Source organism: Mercurialis annua, linkage group LG6, assembly GCF_937616625.2.
Source record: "Mercurialis annua linkage group LG6, ddMerAnnu1.2, whole genome shotgun sequence".
NCBI lineage: Eukaryota > Viridiplantae > Streptophyta > Magnoliopsida > Malpighiales > Euphorbiaceae > Mercurialis > Mercurialis annua.
This window is the reverse complement of record NC_065575.1, coordinates 38,412,185-38,436,126: the sequence shown is the minus strand read 5'-3', so window position 1 is coordinate 38,436,126 and position 23,942 is coordinate 38,412,185. Positions and strand designations below refer to the sequence as shown.

The following is a 23,942-nucleotide window of genomic DNA, read 5'->3' as shown; positions in this document are numbered from 1 at the left end:
CCATCATTTTGTACTACCTTATTTAACCCACCTTACGTGGCAGTATTTAATTCGTTCAATTCTCCTCCAAAAATGTATATCTTAAAAAAACATCATTAAATGCACCCACAATTTAATAGCCGCGTCAGGTGGTTTAAGTAAGGTGGGTTAAAGAGGAAGGTTATATATCATTACTCAAAAAAAAAATTGAAATTAAAGGAAAAACACTTTTGAAATTAAACGATTTTTTTTAAAACTAAACGAAAAACATTTTGAGATTAAACGATATTTTTTTAAATTAAATAAAATAGCCTATAATCTGTACATAAAAATAATATAAATGTACTTTTTTCATAAAAAAATTAATATAAAAAATAATATATATGTACTTAAAATAATATGTGTATTTTGTTGATAAAAAAATTAATATAAAAATTAATATATGTGTATTCGTGTTTGAATCTGAGTTGAGAGGATTTGAATATGAGTTTTAAAATTAGAAAAAGGTAAAATGGTATTTAGGTAAAAAAAAAGGATGATATCTAGTAATTGAAGGGCGGTATTTAGTAGTTCACTTAAACATTCATAAAATTCTAAAATTCAAAGATTAAAAAAAAATAACAACTATTTAACAACCACGTGTCATACATTCAATAGATAGTTCGTAATTCTATTTGGCGAACCAGGTTTACACAAGTATTTTTCCACAAGTCTGTAATGGATTAAATAAAAACTTTATAAATCAGATAGATAAATGATTATAAGTTAAGAGGTCAAACGTTTCATTAAGCCAATATTATAAAATTTATTTTGCCCCCTCAACTTGTAAGTAATGGCAATTAACACATAAATTAATTTTGAGGACAAATTAGTCATGAACTTTCATATTATGAGCAATTTGTCTCATTTTGTTAATTTGCCCCCTAAACTTGTAAGTTATTTGTCTCTCAATTGGCAATTTGTCCCATCAAATTTTAAGCTAATTTTTAAAAATGGGGCTAATTGCCCATAATCAGCAAGTTCATGACTAATTTGCCCACAAAATTAATTTATATATTAATTGCCCATTGTTTACAAGTTGAGGGGGCAAATTGCTGCTTAAATCAATATTATAATAGAATGAAATCAGTATTTGTATCAAAATCTCCAAACATGCTATATTTGGTATTGATAATTAGAGGTGTAAAAAACTGAACCAAAAACAGTTTATTGTTCATCTTCTCCACCCTCTCAATGCAATTTTACCTGCCAAGCTCCCCATGGCATTTTTCTGTAGGTAAACCGCCACCTAATTACGACTCCGGTAATTTGTTTTGTTTTTCCTTTCTATTTTATGTTTTTAAAGATTGCATCTTTTAGAAAATTATGATATGTTATGTCATTTTGATTTGCTTGATGGATCCAAAGATCAAATTTTTCTTGATCTGTTCGCTTTTCTATTCTTATTCATCCCATTCTTTCTTTCGCAAATAGCTAACCAACATGCATGCAAATCTAAAGGTATTATGGTGATTTGGCTTTCCAAGATTTGAATGATCAATTGTGTTTAGGAATTCAATTGGATTCAGTTTTTGCAAAATTATGTCAAAGTTTACATGTTAATGATATCTTCTCTTTCAAAAAGTCATTATTTGTCGGTATAGGTTTGGTCTAGTGGTCCGAGTCTCATCTATGTGGGCACTATAATCACGGGTTCAAACTCCGCTACATGTTTTTCAAAAAAAAATTTGGCATGGTTGGGACTAGACTGCTGGCTATTATAGTCCGAATTTGCAAGTGGCCTTGCAAACCGTCCACATCCTGGGGTTTAATAGTAATCCTGGACTTCTGCTCGGGAGACTGAATCCTCGTAACCAGAAAAAAGACCATTATCTTTTCTACAAAGGATGAATTAGATTATAGTAACTATATAAGCTATTCAAACACTAGAATGAAAGATAGAATTCAATGTTACTAAACTTTGCACTTTCAGATTTTTCAGACAAGGGATTTTCCAATATCTGGTTTGTAATCCTTATGTTTTTTTCATGGTTTGCTTTTACTAGGCACATCATCCCAGATTCTCAGTAGAGCATGATCTAATGCGACTTGTATGTCCGGGATCAGCAACCACTGAATTTGCTTCCGGGATTTTGTTTTTTCTATTGTGGTAAAATATTTAGGCAATGGATGACCATGGTGGCAGCAAGGTGATGGGAATCAGGCAGATTGTAAGGCTAAAAGAAATTCTCCGAAAGTGGCAATCTGTTACAATTGGCTCAAGGGCAGAGGAACCTGAAGGGGAAACTAGTAATCCTCAGCCTGCAGGTATTTCACCACAGATCAGTAAAAGGCTAACAGGGCTTAAGAATTCTTGTGATTCGGATGAGGAGAGCTGCCACAGTCCTGGACCGCCACCTGATGTCCCGAAAGGGTATCTAGCGGTTTATGTAGGGCCAGAGCTGCGAAGGTTTATTATCCCGACTAGCTACCTAAGCCATTCTCTGTTCAAAGTTTTGCTAGAAAAGGTTGAAGAGGAGTTCGGGTTTGATCATTGTGGCGGGATCACTATCCCATGCGAGATTGAGACCTTTAAATTTCTCCTGAAATGCATGGAGCATCATCCGAAGGAGGATCAGCAGGATGAAAGCTCGAGTAAGTTATCTCAATAAACTGCATTATATTCTACCTTACGACTTTTTCCGTAGGCTATTCTTGGTTCATGAAATTGGTTTTAAATCTAATAGTTAATCCATATAGAATAGTTATTCCTCACTTTGATTCATGAAATAGTAACTTCATGGAATTGTTATCCCATAATTTTGTGGAATACATATTCTCTTAAAAGATAAAGAATGGATTATTCCATTTCGTAGGAATAACTATTCTATTCCATGTCGATCCCATTTCATGAACCAAACATAGCCGGAAATCGTAATGTTATGTCAGCGCTTATAGCTAAAGCTTGTTTTGTTGATTTTGCAGACGAAGAATTAACTAACCCTTGAAATATGATTATGCCGGTCTCTGTAGCAGTCGAGATTTTAGAGCTGATTACAGATGTTAAGACTGGGTCTCTTTGTATGCAAAATAGGAAAAGTTTAGCTAGGTTTGCACATTTGTGCATTCAATTTGGTATTATGAGGTTGAATTTTATTAACCTCTATATTCTTTTGGTTGGGATGTGGTCTTCAATTGAGTATAAAGACAGATATGTATTGTTCAGTGAAATTCCATCTACTAATATATGTTATATATTCAAAGGAATCTGCAGATATTTAGTTTCATAACTTGCACAATTACCTTTCTGGAAAAAACAACTTGCACAACTCACAAAATCAATTCAGGGTTGATGGATGAAAGATTTCATTGTTGATATTTTTCTCATCAAAGATTCATTCATTTAAGAGATTAAATTACAAATAAGAAAGTTATAAAACCAACCTTATGGACTTGCAAACTATTCAAACTTTAATCTATCAAACAAAACAATATAAATACGAAGATACAAAGATACAAGCATAAAAATTAATCGAATTGAAAATAATCAAGCCGAATTCACGAAAGGTAGCCAACTCGGCTCTCAACGATGAACATAGTTCCGTGCGTGCGGGAAATTAACTATAATTCCGTTCGATTAGTACGTGACTCTATCTTTAGATCCAATAAAACAAACTTTAGATTGAAAAAAACAAACAAATTACAAGATTTTAAGATCCCAACTCTAGAGGTGATTTTCAAGTCCAAAAAGAAAAAACCACCCCCTCTAAAAATAAATTAGTTTCTTCAAATCTCTAAAGATAAACTAATTATAATACTTCTATTTATTCTACATTTTAAGTTGAGTATTGTAAATCCAGATAAGGATTCCAACAACCTTAATCGGTTTAAGATCTTTACAACCAACTCAAAGAGAAAAAAAACCACCATCTCTAAACAAATAGTTTTTTCAAATTTCTAAAATAAAAGAGCTCAAAAAATGAAAAATTCTCATAAAGCCACTAAATAGATCTTATTGAGTAAAAAAAAAAGAGAGTGGAGGAGGTGGTTTTCCGGCTAAAAATAAGCCAAAATCACCTCCTCAAAATGAAAAAAAAATTCCACGCAACCGTTCATTCGGGCAACAAACCAATGGTGCGTTAGCTGTGCGTAAAAATTAATAGTAAAAAAGTTAAGTAATAATTAAAATATTTCCTATCGCAAATGCTCAACGACTTGTTGTATATATGACATGGACAACCAATGCATGATAAACACCCCTCAAATAGAGTTAGTCATGGGTCGGGTCAGTCCGTGAATCGGTCCGGAACCGGCCCAGAACCGGTCAAATTCGGAACCGGAATAAAACCAGCCCAGAACCGGATTAAAACTAGCCCAGAACCGTGGACACATCGGTTCCGGGCCGGTTCCAAATTTTTTGAACCGTGCACCGGCAATTCAGGGTCGGAACCGGCGGTTTAAGGGTCGACTCCGTCGATAAAAAAATAATTTATTTTAATATATATATATATATATATATATATATATATATATATATATATATATATATATATATATATATATATTATATTTGTTTTACTTAAATTTTTTTTGTCAACATTATTTTTGTAATTTATGTTATTCAATTGTTTTCGTGCAATATTATCTTCATATGTTATTTTATTTTAAAATTATAATTTTTTAAAATTAAATTTTAAATTTACTTTCAATTTTTTTTTGAACCACCTATAACCCGGAACTGCCCGGTTCTGAACCGGCATGGAATCGCCACTTAGACGGTTCCAGGCGGGTTTCATTTTTTTTGAACCGTGATCCGACGATTTCAAATCGGAACCGCCAGGTTGTGAACCGTGGCCACCTCTACCTCTTAAAAATAGTTTAGTTTTGTGTTTTTAGAGAGAAGGGAGAGGATTTTAGAGAGAGAGAATTTTAGAGAGATATTTGATAGTTGAGTTGTCTAATTCTCCTAGAAATAATTTTATTTTTCTATTATTGACTTCTTTTTAATACAATAAACAAAATATTTTACTAGTCTAAACTTTCTTTCTAAAGGCATTGTGAAACTATATCTAGGGGTGAGCAAAAACCGAGTCGAACCGAAAAACCGAGTCAAACCGAACCGAAAAACACCAAACCGAAAAATAAATGGTTAAAACGGTTTGGTTTGGTTTAAGATTTATAAAATTTGCGGTTTTCGGTTTCGGTTTGGTTTTAGTGTTCGGTTACCGAACCGAACCGAAAAAACCGAACTAATAAATAAAGGCCATTTTAGTCATTTTTAGAGAATAGTATATATACACCCTTTTAACCTAAAAACCCTAACCCTTCACAATTCACTGCCGCCTCACATCTTCTCACCCTCACTCTCTTATCTTATTTCCTCTTCTTATTTCCTTTCTCCCCTTTTATCTTTCTTTATCAAACCTTAAATCACATCAAAAACTTCATTCTTCATTTTTCATCTTTCTTGTAAATTGGTGCGACATGGACGGGTAATCAAGTTTCGGATGAAGGCTGCTGCTTCATCATTTGGTCGGTGTCGGCAGTGATGATGATCAGTGTAGATTGGCTAGCCGTCAATGATAAGGGCTTCCGCTTCATGATCTCCGGCCGGCGTGGAATTTTTATTTAGAATATCTTTTTTAATTTTAAATCTGTAATCGTAAAGAAAAAAGTAATTATTCTTTTTTTTGCAGTTTTATATATTAACTTTGTTTTTTAATTTGTTGAGATGATTCTTGTTGATTTGGTATATGGTTCTAGAATTTGTATTTTTCATTTAAAATATCTGTTTTTATTTTAGCTTTTAATTTCTCTTTTTTTGAATTTGATGCTTTTGGAATTTCGGTTAAACGGTGCGGTTCGGTCGGTTAAAACCGAAATTTCGGTGTACCGAACCGAAAAAACCGTTGACCGAAGTGGGTGGTTTGGTTCTTATTATTTAGGGGTGGTTTGGTTCGGTTATGGCAAAGTGCACTCCAAACCAAACCGAACCGAACCGTGCACACCCCTAACTATATCTATCCTAAGTGGTTTGGTTTGACTGGTTTATCATTGATATTTTAACCAATTATACTGGTTTGGAAAAATTTCAAACCGAAATCGAACCACAAACATTATAAACCAGCAAAATTGATTTGGTTTGATTTGATAATTTTTTCTTTGAAATCAGTTTAAACCATCATCAAAAAATTATTTTTTTATCATCTAAAATAAAAAAAATTTAAAAATATTAAAAATATTTATTCATTATAAAAATAAAGGTTATATTTACATAACAAACTATAATAATGACTATTAAATAAAAAAATTATAATTATTTTATATTTTATTAAAATAATATCTTAATATTATAAAAATATAGTATTTATTGATTGATAATAAATATATAAATAGTTATTTCATTAGATGATATTTAAATATATTATTTTGTCTAGTACAATCTTAAAAAATAATGATATAAATTTTAGTTTTAAATTATAATTTTTATATTTTAATATATATATATATATATATATATATATATATATATATATGTGTGTGTGTGTGTGTGTGTGTGTGTGTGTGTGTGTGTGTGTGTGTGTGTGTGTGTGTGTGTGTTTATATTTGGTTTGATTTATATTGGTTTATGAAACCGTAAATTAGGCCAGTAATTATTTTTTTTCTATTTTTCAAACCAAAATCAAACCAACAATCTTCTAAACTGTAATATTTAATTTGGTTTGCTTTGTTTGAATTGGTTTGACTTGATTGGTTTAATTATTTTCTGTACAGCCCTAATCTATCCTATATATATTGTGAAACTTAAAGGTGGCAAATGAGTTTTTTTTTTAGATAGGCTTATTTGGATTGGACAACTTTTTTTTTAAATCATCAAATCTTATTAAATCGAATATGAAACAGTTACATTTGTAAGAAATTAAGATAATTCGAAAATTAAACCCGATGACCTGACATGGAACAGACAATATGCTCCTAATTCGCAGATCTTACTTACAAAAATAAAAATAAATTATTAACTGTTTCGCTAGATAAGTGCACTCTTCGATCACTTTTTAATCAAATTTCTGCAATCACTCACAAACTCACAGCATTCCATTCAATCACCACTTGATAACTAAAAAAGAGACATCAAACCTTTAAAAAAAAAAGAATAACAAACTTTTCATAAAAAAGGAAAAAATAAAACATTTGAAAAACAGACAAATAATGAAAAATAAATAAAACTAATATAGCTAATAAACGATTTTATTTTGTTGTTGAAAGATCTTCAATCTATCTTCGCTTCTTGGAAATTGAATTGCGCTTCGTTGATAGATTTTTAATCCATCAACAAAAAAATGAAAAAGAATCGCTATTTATTATATTCTATGGAATTAAAATAACATAAATAAAGGGATGACTACCGTTAACAAAGAAAATCAAACTATTAACGAAAGCCGGAGAAAAAATAAAAAGAAACTCTTAGCGGCAGGGTTTGTTTAGAGAGAAAAGAAAGGTTGATTTTTAATCTAACGTTAGGTTGGATTGGACAATCTTGGATTATAACTTTTTGGACAGTTTTAGATTGGATTGGGTCACTAAAGCCTAAAAACCTCTAAATAGAAGATGACATACTTGAAATACATATCCGGGATGAAAAATTCAAAATAAATAAATCAAATCGAATTATTTTTTTCAAAAAAAATTATTTTGAAAAAAAATTATTTTGAAAAAATTATTTTTTGAAAAATAATTTGAAAAATAATTATTTTTTAGGTTGGCACAACTTTTGAATTTTGTTTTTGAAATTTAATATTTATTTATTATTCTAAAAAAATTCAAATACTTTTAAATTTAAAATATATCATTGAACCCAATTTTATCCATTGGATCATTTTCAGAAAATTATCTTGATCAAAATATTTTGGCTAAAATAGATTGAGTCAAAAATTATCCAAATTGTTTTTGATAAAAATGGACTATATTTTTTTGGAGGTGTTGAATTGGGTGCTTAGGTTGGGCAATTATTTTCCATTTCTAGTGAAACTATATATCTATACTAGTCATGATAATAATAACGGTTAATTATATAAAAAATCACGACATTTACATGAAATTTTATTTTAATACGACTTTTAAAAATTGGCAATTAAAGGCACAACCTTTCATTTTATTTCAAATCTATCAACAAAATAAAATTTGGTTATTTTTTATGATTAAAAATTCCTAATACTACATACTCTAACTAAAAAATAAGGCTTAATTCCTTAAAAAAATCCCACCTTGCATTTTTTTTCGTTTATACCCTGATCTTGTAAAAACACTATTTGTACCCCAATTTTGAGTTTTTATGTTTCATCTCTACCCAAAAGCATTAAATTGTACTCTTTTCATTTGGAAAAGAGTTTAAAACAATTCTTCATTTTTAACTTATATACTAATTAGATATTAATGTTATTAATAGTACAAAATATCATCTTCTTCAAAAAAATTAAAAATAATATTAATTTTTTTTATTTTTTTTCAAAAGTATTTCCGAATTTTTTAAATTTTTTTAATTTTTTTAAAAAATATTTCCGAAAAAAATTAAAAATAATAATAATTTTTTTATTATTTTATAAAATTAAAAAAATTAATTAATAATTTGGATGTATTTGATTATTTTTTAAGTTTAAGGATTTATTTGTATTTTTTAAAATAGAAAAAAGTATGTTTTAAACACTTTTCCAAATGAAAAAAGTACAATTTAATGCTTTTGGGTAGGGATGAAACATAAAAACTCAAAATTGGGTACAAATGGTATTTTTACAAGGTCAGGGTATAAACGAAGAAAAAGTACAAGGTGAGGGTTTTTTTAAGGAATTAAGCCAAAAAATAATAATGTTTGGTGTCGATTTATAATTTTGGTCTTTCATTAATTTTTTAGTGAAAAATTTAGTGAACAAAAATATACTGAAATAATAGATTTGAAAACATATGAAAGATCATGATTTTATATGACAACTTTTAAGCGTCGTGATTAAAATAAATTTTTTGTAAAGATCATAAATTTTTTATAAAATTAACTCTGATAATAAATACTTATCCTATTTAAGAAAGATCTTCAATTATGTTTACATCCTGTGTTTTAAAAATCAAATCAATATAGCCATCAAGTCATATTTAACCATTTCACTCATTGGTTCTACAAGTTCAATCAATTACATAAAATATATTTCTTTTAAAACAAATTTAAATATTTTAAAATAAAAATATTTAACTATTAAATATATAAAAAACTAGTAATTGAATATATTCTAATTAATAAATAAAAAATCAAATGAATTGTATAGTTTAATTAGTTCAATAGTTTGCAGTTATTGCAATGTTTTCGGTTAAAAAAGGTTGAACAATGTGATTCTCGCTTTTAGAAGAAAAAAAATCAAACCGTACTAACTTTTAATTACAGTCGACCATATATGTTCGTTCTTTAAAACGCTGATTTTTATCGTTAAACATATCGAACTTCCTGTTAAAGTTGAAAAGTAGTACTATAATACTATTCAGCCCTAAAACAAACCAATAACTTTCTTTTCCTTTTTTCTTTAAACTTACCAAACTATTGATTAATCTTATTGGATATGTACATGAAAAATTCATGGATCAGATATAGATTAGAATTTCCCTTATTATTTATGGGTCTTATTATACTTTTTATAGATATATTACTGAAGCGGAAATCTAAATTATTATTAGTGAGATTTTTTTAAAAAATATTTTTCAACTAAACTCATTCAAAAATCAAATAGTCTATTTGTGTCTTTGTGGTTTAAAACAACTATTGAATAGAGTGGATATATCAGCGAGTTACATATTCAAAAACATTTATCAATACGATGGAAGAATTTAAATATAAATTTTTATTATCTTATTGAAGTTCTCTTTTCATACTTTTTAAATGTATATTTTACTTAATCTAACTTAAAAAAAATAGTATTTATATTAAGCAAGCTTATCTAGGAGCAGCACTAAGGAGTCCAGAACGATCAGTACGGCAACTGAATTGCATATTGGGAGATTAGGTTAGTGTTTATTCAATTTGTCCATTGATTAAATATTCATTACTATATTATAAAAACATGTTTATCTAGATATTGCATTTAATTGATCTTCTTCTTCTTTTTTATCTTAGTAAATACTTTCGCAGTCTATATTTTCGTGGACCATACTCATATAAAATCCATAACATTTATAGAATTATGAAATAAATTGAACTGAATAAACATATATGAAGTCGGGGTTAGACAAAAAAAATATGTCATGTTATGCTTGTTTTGATTTTGTTTTTGTTTGATTGCTTTTCGTTTGCGTTTTTAATTGAAGTGGAGTCTCTTGAAGCACATAACAGCCAAGAAAAAAGAATATTGCAAACTCCACCAACTGCAATTCTTGGTCATAATTATTGAATAAACAAAGAAGAAAGATTCAAAAGGTGAATCTGGTGGGTGGCCACAGGATTTTAGCCCCCTGCAGCTATGTCCAGAGGCCTGTTTGGTCAGACGCGCTGGGACGGTCGCTCTATCTTTCGACGAGTACCGAGTAATTATTTTTAAAAAAATTGAATAATTTTTTTAAAAAGTTTGACGTCCAAATAAACCAAGATAATATCGAACAACATGTCGTTTGGTTTATAAATATTATTGTTTAGTTACAAAAACAAAATAAAAAAAGTCCATCAAGATGTCATTCGTACTATCATTTGATAAAGTAAAAACCCCACCAGAAATGAAAAAATTACAGTAACAAATTTAACTTCAACTTCACTTTGTTGCAGCTGCAATATTTGTGATGATCATCATCCTTGTATTGTAGCCTTTGCGCATGCAAGAGATGCTGAGGAAAAGGTGGTCACTCACCCACCCATTACCAATCTTAGTGCTATCTAAAGCCATCCACAGCTACCCTCAAACTTCACTCACACTTTTTTTTATTCTTCTCTGTATATTCTAAAATATGTACCTGCGGTAGGGTTAATTAGTTCTGGTATGCTTTCTGTCTCTCTTTTTTATCTTAAAATAGTTTTTGTCCCATTCTTTAATTTTTGACATTTGTATAAAGGTCGGAATATTCTACTTTTCATTTAATTGGAAAGCAATTATTTCTTACATTACTTATATATCTTGCCTCACCTATTCTTTGACTCTAGTTTTCTCACTGTTTGGTGTTTGCATCATTCATAATCAAACAAAACAATTTTAATGCAAAAAAAAAAAAATCTATTTACATATTAATAGCCTCACCAAAAAGAAAATGAAGCCATCTTGTTGAATCCTTGTAATTCTCGATATTAAACTTTAATTTCCGTAGTTGCATGTAACTTGTAAGTTTAAAATTCAACAATAGTACTATTTCTACATTCTAACATGCGAATAATACCTATTAGAGTTCAAGCGTGAATAAATATGAACTCATTTTACTTTGTATATTTATCAAAGCTAATGAGATGCCAAAGATCGAACACTGAATCTTTTGATCTTAAGTTCGATACCATATCAAATAATTAGTTCACTCAGAAACTCAAGCCGTCAACTAGTAGTATTATCTCTAACACATTTTCTATACATTTGTCAATGGTAACTAATAAAGGATAACATTAGTTTAACAGTAATAATTTCAAAAAAGTCGTAATATTATATAAAACAATAATAAATTTATGAGTATGCGGTTTTCGAAGAAGATGCCATCCAAATAACCCAATCTGTAAACTCAGGAATGTGTTCCTTAACAGCAGCTTAGGGTATCTGTCATGATATTTGGCGATCACAAAAATCTTTCGAGGAGATGTATTTTGTCTGGATTATTCGTAAATTAAATCTAGATGCCCACAGGAAGGTAAAGGAGGAAAAGATCTCTTATGCAATCTTTCTTGCCTCAACGGCTACCCAATCTTAGACTATTAGTGCCTCTTATTTCAACCAAAGGAAAAAAAATTAATAGATTTTATTACATTCAGCAACAGTTCCCCCATTATAAGTAAATCTTTTATGTAGTAAAATTATAGAAAAATAAAAAAAAATGGACAAACCTAGACAGTTTATTCATAATAGGAATAGGTGACTAAAATATACCATTCCACAATCATTACATAATTGGACTCACCATATAGTATTACATGAATTATCTTTCAATTATGTACCTACATACTAAAAACTCACTTTACATTATAGTTTAATTAAGATAAAATAATCAACATAAATCTATAGCATTATTTAATAGAGAATCAGGAGTACCCTCCATCAAGCAAGAAACTGGTGGAATTGTGAGTGTCTCCAAATCTCCATAAGCATTCCAACAAAATGGGTCCAATACTAAATTTCCTTGAGCAGGAAGAAGCTCAACATCAGAAAGTGTCAAATTGGTGCAAGGAACTGAATCACTGCACCCGAAATGCATCGGCGGGCTTCGAATATTGTACGTTCCTTTTATATTTTCGTACAAAATGTCGGATACATAAACGGCTGATGTTTGGTTACTGCATTCTTTTGTCGAGCAGTAAAATTGGTCGATGATTATTGGATTTTTGACATTGTCCATGTGGATATTGCTGAATGTAATTCCTGTTACTGCTCCTGATCCGCCTTGCCATGTCTTGATTCTTACTCCGTTATCTGAAACTTTGATCACCGAGTCTCGAACTGTTATGTTCGATACGCAGGCTCGCGAATTGCGGTTTCCTAGACTTCCAATGCTGACAAGTAGTTTTTTATAAAATTATCAGTTAAGTTGCTAATTAGTTGTAACTTATAGTAAGAGGCATATTCAAGGGCTAAAGTTTTCTGCGGTTGCTGAACTATAATGATTTTATAAAACGATTACCATTAATTTATTTATTATATTTTGATAACTGAATTTTTATTTTTAATAACCGTAAAACATTTTAACCCCAAATTCGATCAGGTTCTAAAATTTCAATCAAGTACCTGATTCCATGACTTGGTCCGCAAGTGATGTTCCTTATGTCCACATCATAACAGCCCGACCCGATCGATACACAATCATCACCGTTGGAGATGACTGAATCATAAATTTGGACATTGTTGGTGTTCTCAATGTGAATTCCATCGGTGTTAGGACTAAGAGCAGGAGCAGTGATGTGAATGGAGTTTATATGAACATTGATGCAATTGTCAAATCTGAAGTTGAATTGTGGGCTATCTTTGATTCTAAGTCCTTTCACAGTTAAATTCGAGCTCATAAAGAATCGTATTGCCTGCATAATTAAATCATAGTTTCTTCAGTTCCCTACGTAAATTAATTAGCATATACTATAAAAAAGGAAAAATTTAGCAAACTTACGATTGGACTGTCACATGGTCCAGGCAATGTGGTTCCATTGATGCCCTATACCATTACATGAAATTTATGAAATGTTAGTACTAATCGAATTAAACCAAACTTGAAGAAGTTTTAATTAAACATCTTTATAATTACCTTGTGGGGTTTGCAAGGAAGATCCCACCATTTGTTTCCTCTTCCATCTATGGTACCCCCACCTACCATTGACAGTTGATTGATTCTGTAAAAGACGAGCCATTGTCGCTTACTGTTCTTTTGCGGCCAAGACTCTGGTCCGTCAGGAGGCATGATAGTCCCATCAAGCTGAAACACTATACCAGCTTGACAAGGACCTGTGAAAATGGTAGATTGGATCATGAATTTGAAGCGGCGAGGAACAAGAATGACAGTAGTATCATTCTGATTGCAGGCTGTTTCCCATGCCATCTTGAATGCATCTGTATCATCTGTTTTCCCATCACCAACAGCTCCAAATCTCCGCACATTTAGTGTTCCAGAATCCTCATCATCTTCAAAAGAACTACCAGGCTCAGGTGATGGAGCTGGAGCTGGAGGAAGATTAGAAGTCTCTGGCGGAGAAGGTGGAGGATTGGTAGGCACATCAGGCGGAGAAGATGGAGGATTAGCAGGTACATAAGGCGGAGAAGATGGAGGATTAGCAGGTACATCAGGCAGAGAAGATGGAGGATTAGCAGCAGCATGAGGCGGAGAAGATGGAGGATTAGCAGCTGCATGAGGCGGAGAAGATGGTGGATCAGCAGGCTCAGGTGGAAAGTATGGAGAATCAGCAGGCTCAGGAGGAAAGAAGGGAGAATCAGCAATATCAGGTGGAGAATATGGAGGATCAGAACTGTCAGGTGGAGAAAATGGAGGATCAGAACTCTCAGGTGGAGCTGAAATAGTGGAAATTTTATGAGAATGGTAGTGGCTGTGCTTATGCTTTGTATGATGATGATGATAATGATGATGCCACCGAGCTTCAACATTGCAAATAATCAAGAACATCAAAGAAAAACCGAATACAAATAAAGGCAGACCAGATAACCCCATTTTTAGCATAAGTTACAGCTTAAAGAATGTATAATCCTGATCCTAATTACACTTCCTTTTTCCCTAACAATTCCAGTTCAACTTCCCTTTGTCTCTATCAAATGTCAATCTATATATATATCGGATAAAGAATTCGCCCAAAGATATCGGAAGTTGAAAAAAGAAAAACAGAAAGAATCAAGAAACAAGCAAGTGGGCAGTGATGAAGTGATGTTCAAGTGAAAACCTGTAATAAGAACACTATAGAGAGCAAGTTACTAGAAAGAGACTGAAGTTGAACTAGGTTTTTGTTGTGGAATGCATGCAGTATCAGAAAGCCTGAATCCCCATATTTATATAATAAGATATTCATAGTGGAATTCTAAAACATCTGCATCTTTGCTTTTTGTATATTCCTTTTTTACAATATAGTTTTTGGTGGCGGGAACCGACCAAATTCCATATAGGCGTTGTTTTTATTTAATTTAAATTTGTGTTATAGTGAAGGTGGAGTGTGCATATGCTAGTTCTGGAAAAAGGTAAAGGGAATAACAGTATAAGCCCCCCATGTTCTTCCCATAACTTTCACTTTCATCGGTCCCCATTCTGTTATTTCTCCACTCTCATCAATATTTTATTCCTCCATCAGTATCATCCTGGTTTAACTCATAATCTACAATCTACTAATCATGATTCTGTAACAAAATTTCTCTAAACGTTTCAGTTTTCGACTATTTAGCACGAAAAAGTTTTCGGTGCACGGGGAATTAAGTTATTACATGAGAAGAACTAATAAGATGTCTTGCCTTGCAATTGAAATTTCCACTTTAGAGACTTTCAGACATATATTGTATAACCGACCAGATATTTATCAGTGCAAAAATGTCTGGTCAGGAATTTTCTGGTCCTTCTTTCGGTGGTAGCTAATGATGTTCATCACTTGCTTGTAATGAATCTGATTGCAGCTTCCACTAAAAGATTGATCATCAATGCCTATTTTATCAGAAACATTTCAATATTTCAGCTTAGAGTTTATATGGACATAAGCAGATAAAGTGGTAGATCTATGCATAGTTGACACTTAACTTGCTTTTTCCTTGTTTTCATCAAAACTGAACATAAGGACTGTTCTTGTTCCTAAACTTAATGTTTTATCAGATAGATTAATTCAGACCAGATCTCCTTTAGCACCATTTTTCAGAGTTTCTGAGTATTTTATAGTAAATGCAGTATGGATTCCACGTCTTATACATGTTGGATAGTTTTTTCTAGATTAAATACTTAATTCGGTTCATAAACTTGTGACTCGGGGTTAAATAACTCACTCTCAACCATTTTGATTTCAGTACCTTTTTCTATATTTAGGTCAAGGATATTATTTAGTATGAACAAGTTCACAACTTGGATGACCCAATTTTGTTTTTAATGGTATTGTCTTTAATTAAGCCGACAGATGAGTTATTTGATCATGAATCACAAGTTCAGAAACTGCTCCTTTTTTTATATTTTTCTTTTTTTGATAATTGGAGAAAGAGAGCGTTTGTGGGAAGAATTGATCCCACGACCTAATAGTTTGCTGCCTAACGTTTATACAATTTGAGTTATAGCTCGTCGGTCATTTTCATTTTTTTCTATGTTACAAACTCTTTTTTAAGTGGTACTGTGATCAAACATGGATCAGCACCTACTTTGATCATTGAAGATCTTAGCCGTTATCTTCTTCTGTTCCTCCACTATTGTCTACATTATCTTTTTACTTCATTCTTCAGTTTAATCTTAGTGCTGCAAATTCCAATCATTTTACATTTTGTCCTTAAATTAGGAAAAAGTAATGATTATTGTGAAATAGGTATCTTCTTTAAATAGGCACAACTATCTAATAGAAAATGTTTCAAGAATACTTTTTCATATTAGACCTATATTACACGGAAATAGAAATATTTGGACATAACGTTTTTTTACACTCCCTCTATTCCAATCTATTTTGATACAATTTCTTTTTTTGAGTCACATTTTTATTGATAATTTTTTTTAGAATTTTATTAATTTTCTGTATTTATTATTTCCAAGAAATATGTTTAATATAACATGAGGGTATAAATATATTCAATATGTTGGAATATGCCTAGAATTCTAATTTCAATTTGTATTAGGATTCTAATTAATGAAGTATTTGGGAGAATGATAACTTTGTTGTCATTGGGTAGTTAGGAAGTATAAATCCAATTAGCATTAATATTCCTAATGCCATATAGATTATTTACTCACTATAAATACACTACCTTGTTCACCTTTTAGAATACACCAAACCGAACACACAATGTAGACATTGATGTGAATAAGGGGAAAATGGGGTGTGTGTGATGTGAGAAATATAAGTTAATTCTTACCCTTTTGGGTTACTTCTTGTAGAGAGTTAAACACTTTGTGGGTGCATATTTATTAGAGATGTTCTCTATTTGGTGATTCTCCACCAATTTTGTACTCCTTTTGATGATTAGTGGATGGCTCGAATCTTTCGCCCGTGGATGTACGCTTTAAAGCAGAACCACGTAAATCTCTTGTGTTATTTATTTATTTTGCTATATTATTGTTTGTTGATCAAATCCATAATTAAATACCTACCGAATGATTTTTGATTCCGCTGCGCATACCAATCCGGTCAAGAACTGGTCACGACAATTGGTACCAAAGATTTAACAATCGGTTTCAATGTTACAACATAATATTTATAGAATTTTCTTAACGATGTGCATACAAAACCTTTTCAATTTGATCAGAACAGAAAGTAAAAAGTTGTAAACATAAAGTTCAGTAGTTTCAAAAGTATTTTTAGAAATGAAAATGGAACGTCCAAACATAAGACTTAAAAAAATTATATTAATTGCACCAACGTATGTTGCACGAAAACACTTAACATTAAAACGGAAAAACATTGAAACAAAATTGTTCTACAGAAATATATTATAAAAAAAATAAAAAATAGTTTCTTGAAAATTTCTAAAAGTGAAAACAAAACGTCAAAATATAGAACTCGGTAAATATCCGTGCAAAAAGCAAGGCATGGTGAATTATTTTAAGACAAGGGCTAGGCTAAAAGTTCCTTTTTTCCAACAAGTGAGTGGCTCAACAAAGATACATTGCCATTATTATTTAGTAGCAGAATGTTGCCATGGTCTATTTTATATATCATTGGCTTGCAATCCACGCATGGCTTGTGAGCATTTTGGTCTAAAAGGAAAAAAAGGCTCGACTAGCTCTTCGCCCATAAAATTTCAGCCTAAAGCCAAGAAAGCTACAATCTCCATAACCTGATGCCCCCCATTAAGATTAGATTCCGACGATAATTTTATCATCTCAAGCAGCTGTTCGAGCGGTAAACCGTATAATGACCTTTTAGTAACACACCCACAAGACTTTCAGCGCAAACATAAGTTCATAGCTGAAGCTGAAAATGAAACTTCAACATGTATCAAATATGGAACAGGAGAACATATACATTAATACAAACTCATACTAACATTGAATAGTCAGGAGTACTATATAATTGATTGAATAAATGTTGTGATTGTCTCAAATGAAAAGTACCGGTCAGCATATTCGATAAGACTTAAGCAGAACCTTCTTTTTTTGTCTGCTCTCTACAAGGAGGTAGAAGATGAAACAACAACAAAATAATATTTAATTCTAATAAGGAATAAATGAACAGGGGTACGTAATAACGCGGCTTCAATTCGATCACGTGAAACTAGCTAATTTTCTACAGCATATAATTTCTTCTGCGAGCAGCAGACTAACTACGAAGAACCACGCCACATCATAAACCAAGGAAGGCGCACTGCTTTCTTGCGTGCTCTGGGATTAGTTTTACCAACACTTCAGCCGGTACTCCCTTCAGTTCTGAACACACAAATAATAGACATTAATAACAATTACGAAAGGTGCATTTGAGTGTGAGTGTGTAGAGGTAGAACAATTTTGAAGAAAGGCTCTTACCATGAGGCCTAAAGTTGAAAAGTGGCGGAAGGAATCGTCCATTTGGCAAGCGAGTGCTCGGGTCCCGTAATTCGTCAAAGAATGGATGGATTAAAGCTTCCAACTTCAGGGAGAGAATAAAAAACAAAATTAGTTGAAAAAAATTAAAAGATAGAAGCACAACAATGAAAGACAATAGCAGAACTGAAAGTTAACCTCTAAACAGCATACAGCACAAAGCTAAATGGTAAGATTTTAATGCAAAGGAGTGAAGTCGCAAATGAAATACGAGATTTTTTACTTAAGATATATGGAAACTAAATTATATGCCTTAAACAAATACAGAATTACCTAATGAACAAAGAAAAATCACAAGCATTACATAGATGAGCAATCTTTGTTTTTAATGCAACGGATTTGTTTTACATCAGTGCGGTAGGAAAAAAGGTGCCTTGTAAATGTAAAAAGCCTTTGGAAATGATTTCAACTTGGGCAGCTAGCACAAAATATGTACTTACAGATGTACATCGAAGATTTGGAGAGTATTGCAATAATCTTGAAACAAGGTCCACAGCTTCAGGAGGCATGCGCTTATGGAATATCTGGACAAAATAATATGAGGATTAATATATATGAATAAGTTGTATTGAAAATAGGTTATCAAATTGCAGAAAAACCACAGATTATATCGCCAAGTACCTTATGCCATGGATGAGCTTTAATTTGTGGAAATTTGAATTCTGTGTAGTTAGGATTCATGCACTTAATTTCTTCCCTTGTTGGGGTACCCAAAACCTGAAAGAAAAAAAAATTGTATGTTATTGTAAAAAAAGACAGAAAATACACTTGGAGGTAAAAGAAACTTTGGATGTTTCAGTGTGAAAAAAATGACAACATAAAGCAATTAGAAACTCATCCAAAATATTAAGGTCCATAAGCAAAGAAATTAATAAAAAGCTACAATTGCTTCCACTTCCAAACTCGGACATCAATGGTTAAATTCGGATTATCTGCCACCTTGAACAAGTAAAAGTTTTCACAAACAGTTTGTACCTTGATAATTTCAACAAGCTGGTCCACTCCACTCTCACCGGGAAAGAGAGGCTGTCATCAATTGAAATATTACATTAGTTAGATTCAATAGTAATGCCAGAAAATGGAGAAAAACCCGTGTATAGGAAAGGTACCAACCTGTCCAAGTAGCAGTTCAGCTAGAACACATCCAGCAGACCATATGTCAATGGCTGTGGTGTACTCAGTGGCACCAAATATTAGTTCAGGTGCTCGATAGTACCTAGAACAAATATAGGATATGTTGGGTTCTCCTTTCACCTTCAAGAACAGAAAATCATAATAAGTATACATTTAATCGAATCTATAGCAATAAGAAGGGACCAATTTTAGAAATAGAAACATACCAAGACTTTTGCACTTCCAAAGTCGCAGAGTTTCAGCTGGTGGGTATGTGGGTTGACCTATTACAGAACAGATAAAAATGAGCATAACGCAAAATATAACATAGCAAGGTTGATACACTATAGGGAAAACAGAAAACTTCATCTTTGAAGACAGCAGTAAAAGAAATATATACCAAAACATAGGTATGGTTTTCAACTTACCAACAAGTTTTGAGGCTTTATGTCTCTATGACATACTCCAATACCATTGTGAATGTAGGAAAGAGCTCTGCAAATCTGTAGACCAGATGTTAAAGTGTTAGATAAGAGCACACATTAGGAAGGCTTGTAATATACTGATTCACTGATAAGGGAAAACAAGAGAGCAAAACAAGCACACGGAACAAATTCTTGCAATTGAGCAATGTTGATCCATAATCAGATAATCATTTGTGACTTTACCTGATAGGAATAAAGTTTGACATATATCAATGGCATTCTTTGGCCCATCTTGTTGTAGTGTTTGATCACCCGGTGGACAGTCTCAGGTACATACTCAAGTACTAGGTTAAGGTAAAGCTCGTCTTTTTCAGTTGTTGAAAAGAAGCAGTGTTTCAAAGACACTACATTAGGGTGGTCTAGCAGGCGCATGGTTTGCAGCTCTCTGTTCTTGTACCTTTTATCTTGTAGAACCTTTTTAATAGCAACAGTTTCACCGGTCTCTAAGCACTTAGCCTGCAGTCCAAAGCAAAGCATAGAAGAAAATTAGGAACCTTGTCCAAATGACACTTAAAAAGATCATATTATAATCGGCCGAAAATAAGCCTGCAAATAAGCACTTATATGAGAGAACTGACCTGGAACACTACTCCAAAAGATCCATGCCCAACAACACGCTCAGCCATATAGCTTATTGTCTGCAACATGAAAGCGCGATAAGTGTCATCGAAAATACAAGCAAATAAACCTAGGTAACAGAGGTCATAACACTTGTACCTGTTTTGGCTGACCATTCTTGCCACCAATAGTTGTGACAATTATATGACCAGTCTCCGTTCCATTTCCATCAACAACGACAGTTGCTTCCATTTCCTGTACAACATTTAACATCTTTACATGAGATACTAAGACAACAACAACAAGCGGTGACTAATGGTAATAGTTTAATGAGGGGAGGGTTTAAATAAATTACATACCTTGTCGTCCCTAATTTTCATGTCATTCATCTCATCTGGCAGCTTATCGACACCAGCCGTATTCGCAGCTGGATCTCGTATTCCAGAAGCCGGTGCAACACTCACAGAAGCCATTTGTGCAAAAACAAAGAAAGAAAACACTAATACTCCCAAAGCAAATTCACTTTATAACTCCGGTACAGAATTAACAATTTACCTGCATACAGTAAATTGATATTAATCGTTACCTCCGGAACGACAAAAAAGAAAATATTACAAACATAACTAAACACAAACATAGGCGAAATGTGGTTCCCTCATAATGTAAACAAAAATACTAAGATCCTGTATGATAATATCACTACCAATAGGTGAATTTCTTCCAGTAAAAATGCACCCGCGGTAAATTAATGACCCAAGAGAGGGAAAATACCAAGTTACCTAGAAGAAAATAAAGACAGTTTCTTTTTTTGTGGAGTAACTAGAGATACAAAAAGCTCAAGATTTGCTCGGTTGAGCTCAGTTTTTTCTGTTTTCTCAGTTATATATACAGACAACCAAATACACAACACAGCGAGATTAAATTCCTTTAAAATAGATTTTCCTAAACGGATCCATTAAATAACTAAATGCACTAAACACATTATAATTTATATCCAAACCCCAAAAATAGTAATAAAAAAAAACTACTCCAACAAAATATAAAAACCAAGAAAATATACATCAACTGGCCAGAGGGAGAAATTAAAAAAATAAATTAACAAACAACAAAATAAAACAGATACAGAGTTCATAGCTAAAAAGTAGAAGACCAGCTTCATAAACTGCTCAATTAAGCAAAAGATTAGAAATTTAAGAAACCAACTAAAAAAACTTACAGATGGTGCAAACAAACAGCAGAAATGAAATTATCCATTACTAAAGATGGGAGCTTGAAGAATGATATTTTGTGTGTATGAATAATGTTAGAGAGAGAAGGGGAAGGAGAAAAGTGGGTTTGAAGTAGCTTTTTGGGTTTGGTTAGGTGGGTGTGGCTGTTTTGATTTTGAGGAAATTTTAGAAAGAGAATGGGACAGTCAAACACTAATTCCAAAATATTTAATTTTTTAATCTTTTTTTTTTCATTTTTTTATTTTTTAAATTTCTGTTTCTTTTTGACCGTTCAACGTTTGTTGGGACCTACATTGTTCTTCCTTCTCAACAAAAGTTTGAATCAAGACTGTCCTTTATTAGGACAGCCATTGTTCAAATATTTTAATTCTACAAAATTTAGATTCTGTATTAATTACCAAATTTTACTAAACTTTCATAAATTTTGAGTCTTAAAGTTGGAAATGGGTTTATAAATAAATGTCAATGATATTATACGACAAATGTGATTGAAATTAAGATAAATTTTCATACTTTGTGATCTTAATAGTATTTAATTTTAAATATATTATCAATTTTGATAACACTTTTTAAAAACTACTTTTTGTGTGCTTAAAATTAAAATGATTAATTATTTTGATAGAATAAAAGTTGCACTTCTGCCAGACATTTAGAAAAGAATATTTATTTATTTTTAGATGTTCCGTTTTAAGAGCCCATTTTATGTTTTTAAAATCATTTTATATAAACATTTCTATTTTATTCTTTTTTTAAAAATTAATAATTATAACTTCAAGGACGATTTTTAAAATTTTCCATTTATAGAGATAAAAATGAGTTAAATAATACTCCTTTCATTCCATTTAAAAGGTCTATATATCATTCATTTTGTATTTTCAAGAAGTCTCATTTTATTTTACTTAGCATAATTTTTTTTAACATTTTATTTATTTTAATGGTTAAACATATTACAAAACAATTAATAATATGTATAATTTTAAAACACAATTAATAAGAACAAAATAATTAAATTTTTTTATATGTGTATAAATAAAAAAACAGAATAAAGAAAGTATTTATTATTACTTTCTTAACCCATATCATATGCATAAAACACATGACCCTTGTTAAACAAAATGGAGAAGGTACATGTTATGCTGCTAAAAGAAATTAAAATTTGAGTTATGTCCGAAAGATTGTATATTCATTTAGTAAGGTCCATATTTCATCATTTAAATCTATTTTTACAAAATTTAAAATATGGCTTTGAATCAATTATAGTTTTTATGAAACTGTAAACCGGCGGTTCCGAACCGAAACTCTGGCCACCCTTATCCAGAGGTTGTTATTACTACTACTACAGAAAGCTCTTAAACAATAAAACAAGGACAGACACAACGGAAAGAAAAGGTAAAGTTGTTGCAACGAAAGTTTGATAGAATTCAGAGAAGTGAGATAGCAAATGTTGAAGACATCATTGTTAGATATGCTTTGTTGTTGAATGGCAGTGATTAATGGACCCCAGACTTTGATTTAATCTTCTTTCAAATATAATTCAATTCAAACTTTAGTCAACACCCACTTAATACGACCATCTTAAAAGTACTAATTTATTTTATTTTGTCATGATTTATAAGCATATCATGCGTTACCAGATTTTTGATGCTTTTTTAATTGAATGAAATGTAATTTTATTGAACTAGGGTTGGTTGTTTATGATAATGTGGTTCCAGGAGTTTCTAGGATTCTTACGGATGACATAGCCGGAGTTTCTTTACCTCGGATGTATAAAGCTACTACCTAGTTTCTAGGCCTTGGCCAATCCTTCTTTTAAAAAAAAATAAAGTTTTAGAGCATTACAAATATAGGTATAAATGGCATATTTTTTTTAAATGAAATCAACATTTGCTGATTTTTTTTAATAAATAATTGATCTTAATATTTGATTAGAATAATATATATGAAGTTTATTTCTTTAATAATATGCTCATAATAAGAATTGTCCTAACATGAACACTAATGTATTTGAATTGTTTTCGAAATGTATCTTTAACACATTAAAACACTATCACCAATGCACTGTCATGTTGAACGTTACAAAAGTTTAAATGTTGACGCCACGACGCAAGATTGACGCCGATATAGAAATTAAATGGGTTTTGCTATTCGCCGCCCGCTTTTACTTAACACCGCACAGGTGAAAGACATTTCTGCCTCTCTG

The 23,942-nt window shown here is 31.5% G+C and overlaps 3 protein-coding genes across 4 annotated transcripts; 1 reads left to right on the top strand and 2 right to left on the bottom strand.

Annotated features, from left to right (window-relative positions):
* The first annotated feature begins 1,141 nt into the window (after positions 1 to 1,141).
* LOC126686276 (indole-3-acetic acid-induced protein ARG7-like) lies at positions 1,142 to 3,221 on the top strand. 2 transcript variants are annotated; one of them, XM_050380314.2, is made up of 3 exons: positions 1,142 to 1,282; positions 2,025 to 2,613; positions 2,944 to 3,221. In XM_050380314.2, the coding sequence occupies exons 2-3, from the start codon at positions 2,145 to 2,147 to the stop codon at positions 2,964 to 2,966; spliced, it is 492 nt and encodes a 163-aa protein (XP_050236271.1). In that variant the 5' UTR covers positions 1,142 to 1,282; positions 2,025 to 2,144; the 3' UTR covers positions 2,967 to 3,221. The 2 variants fall into 2 exon arrangements, with proteins under 2 accessions (XP_050236271.1, XP_050236272.1); XM_050380315.2 differs by having other exon boundaries at positions 1,145 to 1,255.
* An 8,774-nt stretch (positions 3,222 to 11,995) lies between these two features.
* LOC126685668 (polygalacturonase At1g48100-like) lies at positions 11,996 to 14,686 on the bottom strand. Its single transcript, XM_050379582.2, has 4 exons — positions 13,411 to 14,686; positions 13,276 to 13,320; positions 12,900 to 13,189; positions 11,996 to 12,667 (listed from the first exon to the last, which is right to left on the bottom strand). The coding sequence occupies exons 1-4, from the start codon at positions 14,332 to 14,334 to the stop codon at positions 12,166 to 12,168; spliced, it is 1,761 nt and encodes a 586-aa protein (XP_050235539.1). The 5' UTR covers positions 14,335 to 14,686; the 3' UTR covers positions 11,996 to 12,165.
* Positions 14,687 to 17,821: 3,135 nt separating this feature from the next.
* Positions 17,822 to 21,898, bottom strand: LOC126688001 (glycogen synthase kinase-3 homolog MsK-3). The gene is made up of 13 exons (XM_050382557.2): positions 21,730 to 21,898; positions 20,873 to 21,068; positions 20,673 to 20,768; positions 20,534 to 20,593; positions 20,139 to 20,411; positions 19,899 to 19,973; positions 19,698 to 19,754; positions 19,471 to 19,611; positions 19,333 to 19,383; positions 18,979 to 19,074; positions 18,798 to 18,881; positions 18,301 to 18,403; positions 17,822 to 18,204 (listed from the first exon to the last, which is right to left on the bottom strand). The coding sequence occupies exons 2-13, from the start codon at positions 20,984 to 20,986 to the stop codon at positions 18,122 to 18,124; spliced, it is 1,233 nt and encodes a 410-aa protein (XP_050238514.1). The 5' UTR covers positions 20,987 to 21,068; positions 21,730 to 21,898; the 3' UTR covers positions 17,822 to 18,121.
* Between the last annotated feature and the right edge of the window lie 2,044 nt (positions 21,899 to 23,942).

Coding starts and splice junctions, on each gene's coding strand:
- LOC126688001 (XM_050382557.2), bottom strand. CDS start 20,986: ATGGCTTCTGTGAGTGTTGCACCGGCTTCTGGAATACGAGATCCAGCT. Junction 19,755..19,898: donor TAAAGCCTCAAAACTTGTTG/GTAAGTTGAAAA, acceptor GTTCTGTAATAG/GTCAACCCACATACCCACCA. Junction 18,404..18,797: donor CAAATCTTCGATGTACATCT/GTAAGTACATAT, acceptor CTCTCCCTGAAG/TTGGAAGCTTTAATCCATCC.
- LOC126686276 (XM_050380314.2), top strand. CDS start 2,145: ATGGATGACCATGGTGGCAGCAAGGTGATGGGAATCAGGCAGATTGTA. Junction 2,614..2,943: donor TCAGCAGGATGAAAGCTCGA/GTAAGTTATCTC, acceptor TTGATTTTGCAG/ACGAAGAATTAACTAACCCT.
- LOC126685668 (XM_050379582.2), bottom strand. CDS start 14,334: ATGCTAAAAATGGGGTTATCTGGTCTGCCTTTATTTGTATTCGGTTTT. Junction 13,321..13,410: donor TTCCTTGCAAACCCCACAAG/GTAATTATAAAG, acceptor GTAATGGTATAG/GGCATCAATGGAACCACATT. Junction 12,668..12,899: donor GGACCAAGTCATGGAATCAG/GTACTTGATTGA, acceptor ACTACTTGTCAG/CATTGGAAGTCTAGGAAACC.